This window comes from Pagrus pagrus, assembly GCF_965226575.1.
Source record: "Pagrus pagrus genome assembly, chromosome: 15".
Lineage (NCBI taxonomy): Eukaryota > Metazoa > Chordata > Actinopteri > Spariformes > Sparidae > Pagrus > Pagrus pagrus.
This window is the reverse complement of record NC_140199.1, coordinates 18,028,901-18,039,754: the sequence shown is the minus strand read 5'-3', so window position 1 is coordinate 18,039,754 and position 10,854 is coordinate 18,028,901. Positions and strand designations below refer to the sequence as shown.

Below are 10,854 nucleotides of genomic sequence, written 5' to 3'. Positions count from 1 at the left end.
AGTGCTCATCAAAATTTAGACAACTCCAGTAACTTCATCTTCCAAAAGAAGCACTGGAGCAGAAATGAGAAGCGAGCCCCTGCGCTGTGTTGTTTCCACGCTCCTCTCTCGGCTCACAATGAAGGGCTTCCAGCCAAATCAATGAGAGAGGCAGATGGGGTGAAAAATGCCGTCCTTATCTACGTAGGAGAGTGGAACAGATGCGGATATGACTTTGTTATCATGCAGCTCACTGAAAGAGAGGAGGCGAAAGGATAAGATGGGGATGGAGAGCGGGAGGAAGAGGAGGAGGAGGAAGGGCGGCGGTGGTCCAGAGGAAGAGGAATGTGTGCTCCGGTGTCAGGTTAATTGCAGGATTAGATTTCTTGGCAGGTGAGACAGGCCTAAATAAAATAAACGACTTGTATTATCCTCCGTTAGTAAAATATTCTGCATCATCTTTCATTATTTACAAAAATATACAGGGAGGCAATCTAATTCTGGTGACTCAGCATCAATCTCGTGGCTATACTTCAATGAACAAACAAATGGCTGCAGCAACTAAAAGCATATGCTCAGAGGAGGCTCGTTAAAAAAAATCATCACATCAACCTTAAAGGTATAGTGATGGCTGGATGTGTTCAGTCCTATTGATTAACACGAAGCCACGCTGATCAATGTGGAGCAGAAAAAAAACACTCCACAGGTTTCCTGCTCGTCGATTCCAGCGGTGTCGGGCTCACCGTCTCAGGCAAACAATCACCAAGAGATCAAAGTGATTTCATATCCCTTTTAAGTTGGAGAAACTTCTGCAGCAGCACGAGCAGACTGTATCCGCTGACTGTGTTTCTCCTGAGCAGCACTGACGGCGAAACAAAGAGCTCCAGCCACGACAAGGATCCGGCACCTAGTTTACCGTGTGTGTCTGTCCCCCGAAATAAACGACAAGGAAGTCATTCATCTCTCTTAATTGTTCTTTATTTTCCCGTGAGGAGAGTTTCATAAAACCAGTGTTAAACTAGTGAGTCTATTTCACAGTCACCCCGACTGCTCGTTCAAGTTCCAAAAAATGTGTGTCGCAAATACACTAATTTAAATCTGTGTCGATATCACAAGTGTGGACGTACCCAACAGTATGACGCCTAACAAATACAGTAAGGCCACATCACTATTTGCACAATGACAGTTACAGTACAAACTGTGTGTGTTTGTGAGAAAGCTTGTCATAAATCTACAAATAGTGAAGAGAATGAAAAGACAATAATTTACAAAATATATCAACGTAAAGCAGTTGTCTTTAAAATTTCAACAAATGTCCCTTTTAAACCTTTTAGATTTGAGTCCGTCAAGTATCAGAGTACCAATAATTACAATATTACAAAGTACTCAAGTCTTACGGCAATGATTCTGTACATGATGATCGTCACATGCTGGTACTGCACATGGTTCTTGTCTGTCCCTGTCAAGTTATCACAACGCTAAAACATCCTTCAATAAACTGTTTTCCACTTAAGACATTTCCAACCTCAAATGTAATAACTGAGTTCATGATAAAAACACTGACAGTATGCTACAGCTACATGTGAGTTTTTAACATATTCTGAAGCTGCAAATGGTTTATAATGTTGGCACAGTCATTTTGTTAATATAATAAGAACCTGCAAAGGAATCTCAAGTTTTTTCACATTATTTTCCAACACATTTAAAAAATCTAAGTGTTTTTATCATATAATAATAATAATAATAATAATAATAATAATAATAATAATAATAATAATAATAGCTGATAAAAGTTTTAAGGGAACCGCTGAAACAAAGTTGACAACCAGTGCTGAGTGCATTTTTACCCACAGCGCCACCTGGTGAGTGTGGTGTGAACCAGGTTTAGTGGCCCCAGGGACAGCCGCAGGGGTCCCCGCAGGCCCTCTTCCTGTCCCAGAGGATGTGCAGCTCCTCGGCCGTGTGCTGGGGAGACGACAGCATGTCCAGGTAGCACTCCTTCTCACACAGCCAGCCGGGGTCCTGGCAGCACAAAACAGGGCAGGACAGTGGCTGTGTCAACGCACACACACTGATCCGCTCAGGTGTAATTATTAACATGCACCTTTGATACGCTGGAACTGAACTCCATGTTGGAGAGTTCACACGAACTACGGCAGCAAAATTCTGATTTCAGGGGTTTAATTTATCACATGCTCATACAACCTGTGCAGTGAAATGCTGAAAATGTTTTAAGGCTGTGCTAAGTGAGAGATTTAGGAGTCAGAGGAGTTCAGTCATTTATCATAATTCACATTTATATTGTATGTTTTTCCTTTTTGAGTGTATTAGTGTACTGTGGAGCCCCGAGGACTGACACATTGCTAATAAAGTGATTATAAATGATTAAGATATTTGCCCTACTTCTTGTTCTTGCTTCCCTCATTTGTAGAGGTCTTTGAACGTCACTCACTTGTACAAACAAGGCTTTACAAACAAAGTTTGATTGATAACCCAAAGAAAGAGCTCATCTCAGTTGAAGAATGAGTTTCAGCAGGTTGTTCAAGCTGACAAACTAAAACTGTTATCCTTATCCTTAACACATTAAGACCTGGTGCCACGTTTCATTCACTGTCGTAAATGACAAAGAAAAGCAGTAAATCCTCACATTTAAGAAGCTGGAACCATGTTTGACATTTTTATTTTAAAAAAGCAAGATTCATAAATAGGTGGCAACACATTTTTTTGGATGACTAATCGTTGCAGCTCTACTCATCTTGATAAATGTTGGACTATAAAAACATCAGAGACAACGCTGGAAAGTCTTTGTCATCATGTCCCTGACAAGGTCTGATAAGTTGCATTTTACAACTACACTAGACTTTTTTCAATAATCCAAATCATTTACGATCATAGTGATTCATCGGGTCGTCATTCAAGCAAATTTTTTTTTCGTACCTGATATTTCTGTGGTCCAACTGCTGCCATCCATATCCCCATGCTCACATCTTCTCCCTGTAAAAGATTCCTCACATTACATTCAGGACTTTCTGCCCTGATAACCCCCCCATAGTCACTTGCTAGCAGGTACTCTACCTGGTAGGCTTTCAGTTTATCCGCATTGTTGGCGAGCCACTGGACCAGGTCACGAGAGACCACGTAGCCTGAGCCGCAGGCAAACGCCGGGTAGGCTGGACTGGCATACTCGAGCTCCTGCCACTTCCCGATACGATCCACTGCCCAGCTCTGCCTGAAACTGGGTCAGGACGGGAGATAAATCAACATCTTCACGTCTGCCTGACCCATCATTGTTTGACAGAGCCTTCCTGTTTGTTTCATCTGAAGTTCACCTGAGACTGCACTGAAGTTAAACACAAGTGGACGACAATCAAAAGCAAAATATAAGTTGGGACACTCAGTTGTACTTACTTCCCCCACCAGAAATTGCTGCGCTTGAGACCCTTGTGGTCAATCTTCATTAATACCGAGTCCACATCGATGTAACAATCATCATCAGTCTTCAGCAGCAGATTAAAGTCAGCGTTTCCCACAGACCTGCCAGAGAGGGAATTTGGAAACTTAATTAAAGCCCACCTTCTGATTTTTAGCAATATCCCGGAGTGGATTTACTTTCAAATACCACTGAGAGTGAAGGGCAGGAGGTCGTGCTTACAAATAATATACTTGTCGAGTCAAGGCCAAAAATCACTCTGTATATTTTGCTATCTGATGACTCACAACTGTACTTCTTCCATGACTGAGTGATTGCAATTGCGATTGTAACAGCGAGACATTTCGAGGGCGACGACACACTTTCATTTCGGGTTGCTGATTTCCTCAGAGGGCCCAGGCAATTTGGAGACAGAGAATCGAGTCATTAGCACTTGGCATACCATTTATAGAACTGAAGCAGTTTGGAAGGCACGTTCCTGTAGGTGTCTACCACGTCTACAAACACCATGTCGCCGTGCCGGAGGCTCTCCTGCTGCAAGGCGGCATCCTCCTCTCTCAGCCTGGAGGCATGGTGCTCCATCCTGGCTGGGCGGCCCCGCAGGAGTCCCGACAGGCCGTCTCCATCTGATGCACAGGTGGCGGGGGGTGGGCAGAGGGAGGTTCATGATGGGGGTAATGGGGGAAAAAATGGATATATTCAGGGAAATGGTGAACGAGGTTTTGTCCAAAATGAAATCTCAAAAAACAAATTAACTTTTTATTCACACTTGGTCTTGAACAAATTAAAGCACCTTTGAGGGATAACAACTTAAATCACTTGCTGGCAAAACAAAATAATACAATTATAACATTTTACATAATGGATCATTAGTTCTGTTTTCAAGGATATTGGATGGTGAGTTTAATGTTGTTTTCCCAGAAATGATTACAAATTCATTCTTAGATAAACCTAAATGCAAACTAAAAAAATGCAAGAGGTACAGCACAATCAATAATGTAACAACACGGTGGAGAGGGGAAAGAAAATCCTATTTTCATTTGGCACATGTGCAAGAGCCCTGAGGCGAAAAGCAGATAATCTCATAACCTGCCAGAGTTAAACAGAGTGGGGTTTTTTATTTTTACATAGGGACTGGGACTCCTTTTACAACCCTTTTCATAAAAAGCTCAGAATGAATTCTGTTGCTGGACCAACCATAGATAGTAAAGGTGAACCCTCCAGCCAAACCAGGAAATCCAAGTGCGCTTCTATGAGGCAATATGCCCTCTGCGATCTGCAATTCAAGGACACAGCAAAGTTTTTAACTTCCTGAACTTTTCGTTCGCTTCAAACCTTGAGAGAGAAAACTCTTCATTCTTTTATTTTTGACAAAGCATCAGTACGTACAGAGGAGATCTTGAGGACGCCTCCTCCGTCACTGAGCTGCACAGAGGACGAGTTGACTGTGCTCAATCCAGCAGAGTCCAGATTCTCCCAGACAAGTGTCCCTTCAAACCCCTGGACAAAAAAAGAAAAGGTTGTTCAGTCCAACGGTATTTAAACTGAAGGATATTATACTGTATGCAGGGCCGTAGCTACCGGGAGGACACTGACGCTGACACTGACACTACTTAGGGTAGTTTACAATCCACGCTTAAAAACTTAGATTTGATTCAGGCTCATTCAAGTGTTTCGCCACCAGTTTTGCAAAACATTCATGCTGCATTCATGTCGATTCAGATCGACGGCACAGGAAAAACAACCACTGTGAGGGAACGGCAAGACGCCAAAACAAACCACACATTACAATATGTGTCTGTGGTGATGTTGTACGGTTTACAAAGTACGCCATAAAATATACATGAAATTATTTTGTATAATCATTCTAGTAATGCATGGATGCAGCTTTCTCTTAAAGCAACATTATGTAGAAATTGGCATTTTGTGCAATTCGGCGCCCCCCACAGTTTCAGAGTGCAACACCACTGTAGTATGTACATTTCTAATTTCTTATCATGCAGCAGTAATGTACACATGTACTTCAGAGAGAAATCATTTATTACACAATTTCATAGGATGCTTCCTACTATGTGCATTAATCTGCTAATAATTATAGGAAGAATGAAAGAGATGATGTTTAGGTAGCTGTGTTCAGTTTAAGGTTTAAGGCTGTAAAAAAGGAGTCAGGTGGGGACGGCCTTGAGTACATGTGAGGAACTGACCTTAGGCAAAATGAACTGCTCCACTGGTTTGTACCACACTCCGTTCACCAAGGTCCCTGTGCTGATGGCACTAAAGCGAGCAGTGACCACAGCCTCCTGCAAAAAACACAAACTCTCATCATCAAGAATTCATGAATGTGCAAATGTACCTTCTTCAACACTGAATACTACACCACAGACTGTTATATCTAATAAAGACAAGTAATCGAAAATGACGTCTGAGTTTAGGTGTAAATATCTGAGGCGGTACGAGCAGCGTCCTCCGGCTGCCTCCAGGCTGTGTATGTCCACAGAAAGCAGCATATTTGAAACATTATGCTCCGAGGTCGAGGCTGTGTTACCTCCTGGTCCAGCTGGAGAAGCTTCACCGTCACATTGCTCTGAAGTTCAGGCTGCCTCCCGCTGGGAAACACCCCCAGCCTGGTGATCACCACCGGGTGGAGGACCTTGAAATCCAGGGCGATGGCCGACACGTCAGCGGGGACAAGCACCGAGGGGTCAGACACCGTCACGATCTCTATCTCCGCATCCTGGCCTGCCGCTGGAACAGAGGGACGGCAGCGATTACTGCACAAGCACACAAGATATTTATTACGATCCCAACGTGCTGACCGTCTCTTTTCGGTGATGAAGACCGAGCGATTCGGGGAGAGGGAGAGCGCTCAGCGAAGAAGGAAGGCTCTGGGAAAGCAACACCATCAGCACTTTGAGGAGCAGGTTCTTAGGACGGCTGTCTTCAAAGCGAGCTTCTGCTCATGAGCGAGGTTTCTTAATTACAAAAGAGCAGTTTATTACCCCAGAGATCAATGAAAAGATCAAGGCTGTTAAAAGGAAGGGCCCTTTTTACTTTCTATGCATTCTGCATAAGTTTTGCTGCTCACTCCGAAATTGAGTCAATTAGAAGTGAAGAAGAAAGAAAGCAGCAGTTTATAAAACCAAATGTTTCTCACACTGACCGAGTGGAACTGAGCGGCAGGATTTTAGCAGTGTGTGAGGATATATGAATTATTCCTATACACACTTAGCATAAATAATTAGTTTGTGCTTACTTGTCAAAATTAATAACAGCAGTGCGTCTCTTGGCACTGGACAGCGTGAGACTGCTACTTTGTTCTGAGGAATAATGAATAAAACATAAATAATTAACAGCAAATTCAGGGTTTTTTAACATCTGTTGGCGATGTTTTGGATAAGAGGCAACAACCCAGGGTTTATGACATTCTCAGTGTTTACTAGGGCTGCACGATAAATGGAAATATAATCGAAATCACATTATGGCTAAGTGCAGTGTCCAAATCGCAACAGGCTGCAGTTTTTTGATGAAGGTGAAACATCATTATAAGGAAGTACTGTAGTGCTGCAGAGATGTCCGAGTCTACTGATCTTGATCCACAGTTTTAAAGCATCATTATGTAACTTTTTTACTTAAAAATAACAGCTTCAACATCGTGTTGATGGTACAGTGTCTTGTAATAGGATGAATGATGCCTCTATCACTTGTTTCTGCACTATGTAACTTCAGTGAGAGGGTAGGATCACGGTGTTACACATGTTCACTTCAACATACATGTTTTGAACACATCACATTGTGCTGACGTAATGAGATTTGTTTGTAGTCAGCACCTACTTTACATCTGACAAACTGTTACAGACCTGACATTTGTATTTACAACAGTAGTGCTGCACTCAAACTGTGGGTGGCGCCAGATCACACAAAATGCCAATTTCTACATAATGCTGATTTAAGTCAGTGAAAATGAAAATTGTGATGCAAAATTGATCATTCAGACTAATCATGAATGAGGCCCTAAACGGTCGTGGGTCAAACATATAATTTCAGTTTCACTGTGTTAATGAGTTACATTTTATTTGTTTTCTCAAGATCTGGAGAGATGAACTTTGTTATCCCGAGATAACAGGATAAATTAACTCATTGAATCATATTGTAACTGAAATATAATCACAATAAGATTTTTTGACCTTATCAAGCAGATCTAGTGTTACAGCTCAGCAGTGAAGTACGTTCTGTGCAAATCAAGTCAACACTAAAACTGCAAATGACAATTAATTAAATCAATCTGCATATTCATTTGATTGATTGATGAATATTTGATGTAAAAAAAAAAAAACAAAGTTAGAAAATACAGCGTGCTTTCTCCTTCTTTAAACTGCTTGTTTTGTCTGACTAAGACAGTCAGTAAATATTCATATTTCAGAAGCTGGAACCAGCTTATTAAAGGCCTTTTTCTTTTTAAAAAATTACCTAAATGATTAATTGTTTATTAATTGGGTGTCATTTGACAAATACGTGTAATCGTTTCAGCTCTTGTCACAACATTTCAACAAACAGATCAATCAAACACAAAGTCTTTTATATCAGAACTGAAGTCTCAAAATCTTTCACCATCATTATGATTTTGTCGACACCTCACGTTGACAACAGAAGTATCAAAAACAGCTAATTAGCATTCACCTTATTGTAGTCCCAAAAAAAACCCTGTGATGAATGCAGCACGCACAAACAGATTTCAGCAACAATTAATTGTCCGCTTAACGTGTGCTTTGACCTGAATCCTGAGTCAGGTACCCAACTGTGTTTAAAAGCAGCCATTGTCTCTTCCTCTTCCAATCACACTGAGCATCTCGCATCACAGCCCGCCCGCCCGCTCGCCCGCCTGCCTGCCTGCCTCCGATTCTAAAGCAAATCACGTCAACACTTACAACCATTAACGCTGTGGAGAGCAGAGAATGGGCCGCAAAAATAAAACATCGCTCTGACCCTAAAGGCCGTCGTCTGAAAGAGCCTATTCTGATGAGCAGTAATTATGTTTTCATGAAGGCAGCAAACACTGAAACCAAACGGGAAAAAGTAGTGAAACGTCTGCACAGGACTGACTCTGTGAAGGTGAGAGACGTAACAATTACTGAGGACGTTCAATCTGACAGTGAGCCCGTTCAATTATTTCCTATAGAGTGCATCAGTGCTTCCTATAGCTTTACTTTTCAAGTGTAAGCACGCAGTTCTTGTAGTAGCGGCTGCAGCGGCCGAGTTGACTGTGTGAGATTTCTGCCTCGGCCTTGGGTAGAGAGAGAAAAGAACAGTGTCCTTGAGGTGTGGGTGAACGCGAATAAAGGTGTTTCACTTCTTTTCTGAACATGCATTCTTCTCAGTCTTTCAACTCTGCTCCTGCTATTCTGCCTCTGAGCTCCACTTTTGTTTGCCCGCCTCACATTGCAAGCAACAGATTGCACTCAGAGCATCTTTTTTCACATTTCAGCTGCAGATGTCCGGCTCATTAGTGTGTACGAGGAGGCAGATTTGTTTGTGTTTTGTTTTTTTTACCTGGCTCGGTGAAGTTCAGGAGGGTGCAGGAGTACGGATCCTCTCTGTCCTCCTCTGGAATGGGACAGCCATGTTCGCCCACGATAAACTTCACCCCCACTCTGGGAAAAAAAAATAGGCACAAACACTATTGCATTCATCTTTTTGTGTGTGTGTGTGTGTGTGTGTGTGTGTGTGCAATATTAGGCTGCAAGATTTCTAAAGCTTGTCCGTCTATCCACCCTCCGTTGCCATGGTTACTGAGGGTTGCTTAAAGGCCATCACACCTTATCTGTGCTCAGATCACTGAATGAGTAGGAAATGGACAAAAAAAAAAAAAAAAAAAGAGGAAGAATGAAAGAGAGAACAATATTGGCCGGCGGTCAGGTAAAGATAAAAAAGCGTTGATGGGGCAGTCAGTTATTTGCTGCCAGCTGCGGGCTTTTATTTTCCCACCTTATGAATCTGGCCTTGGAAAATAAAAGAAAAGACAGAAAGAAAGAAAGAAAAGCAAGTGGTGAAGTTTGCAGAGCTCCACCCTTGCAGACCTGTGCTGGAAGTGGGGGTGATCTCGAAGGTAGCCCAGCCAGGTCTCCCTTATCGCTTGTCGCAGTTCATAATGGTGTCTCGCTGACAGCACTCCCACCAAAACTTCATAGAAAGGTAACGCCTCATCTGGATCGGAAACAGAAACACTTTAACAAATCTCAAAAACAACAGGGTGTCATTCCCCACCAAGTGATAATGAGCTGGTAAAATATGACTATATGACAATAAGGCAACAACCAGAGATGATGGAGAGAAAAAAAACTAAAATCACACTCATGCTTGATTTATGCTCCACATCCTGATCCTCTGAAAACTAGTTAACACTCACTCACTGTGAGACATCCTATAATTGAGCTCATGAAAATTGTATTCATGCATCAAAAGCTGGTGTAAACTACAGTCCTCTGCTCTGATGAGAAGAAGCTGCCTCTCCCTCCACCATGCCCCTGATAATAAGTGACAATCCATCTGAGAGCAGCACGCAGCTCAGTGGTTGTAACAAGGCAGAGATGCTCAGCTCGCTCCAGTCTCCAGACGTGAGATTATCCCAGCAACGCCCAACACTACTGAACTGTTACACTCACACTGTTTCCCTCTGAAAACACACACAGCGTTAAACTACCTGTTCACACGACAAACTCACGACCACAACACAAACACACACACACACACACACACACACACCGGGGCGGTAAAAGCAAAGTTAGCCAGCCGCTCGGTTCAAAACAGAAAAAGGGAAAAAAAGTTGCGAGGCTGTGAGGAGGTGAAGCCCGCGGGCTGAGGCTAAAAAAGTACCCGAGTGTGTGTTGTTGTCCGGCGGGGTGGAGGAGGGTCGATGTGCCAACCACAAGTGCACCAGGACGGCGACAGCACAGGGCAGCAGAATGAGCGCTAGCCTCCGCATGGACGGAGCCCTTCACTCAGCCGGAGCAGCCTTCAGCTTTAGCGGCGCGGAGCCTCTTCCTGAGCCGCACGGAACTGCACGGTGGTGTGAGCCGCTCCGTGTGTGCGCTTCATTTCAGCTCCGCAGCTCTCCGCCGGGCTCTCACCACTGCCTCATGTCTGCCTCCGCTGCGAGGAGAGACGGACCAATGGGAGGCGAGGAGCCCCGCCGCGGTGTACTCTGGGAGATGGAGTTCTGTAGCCAGCCAGAACAGTTATGCACCATAAAAGATGCAATAAAATATCGGTAAAGATATAATTAACCTCAAAATACATGTTATTATTATCATTATTATTATTATTATTATTATTATTATTATTATTATTATTTAGTTTTTAGTTTTTAGTTTTTTTATTTAGTTTAATTTAATCAGTGTTGTAAAAATTACCCTAAAGTCAATGTTGAGTAAAAGTTAAGATATCCTGCT

General features: G+C 42.7%; 1 protein-coding gene across 1 annotated transcript; it reads right to left on the bottom strand.

The window, feature by feature from the left end:
- Positions 1-1,767: 1,767 nt before the first annotated feature.
- Positions 1,768-10,553, bottom strand: b3galnt2 (beta-1,3-N-acetylgalactosaminyltransferase 2). Its single transcript, XM_084375528.1, has 12 exons — positions 10,280-10,553; positions 9,484-9,610; positions 8,957-9,057; positions 5,955-6,154; positions 5,614-5,709; positions 4,799-4,909; positions 4,607-4,685; positions 3,852-4,035; positions 3,388-3,513; positions 3,055-3,214; positions 2,917-2,973; positions 1,768-2,001 (listed from the first exon to the last, which is right to left on the bottom strand). Exons 1-12 carry the CDS (start codon positions 10,386-10,388, stop codon positions 1,864-1,866), a joined length of 1,488 nt encoding a protein of 495 aa, XP_084231654.1. The 5' UTR covers positions 10,389-10,553; the 3' UTR covers positions 1,768-1,863.
- Positions 10,554-10,854: the final 301 nt, after the last annotated feature.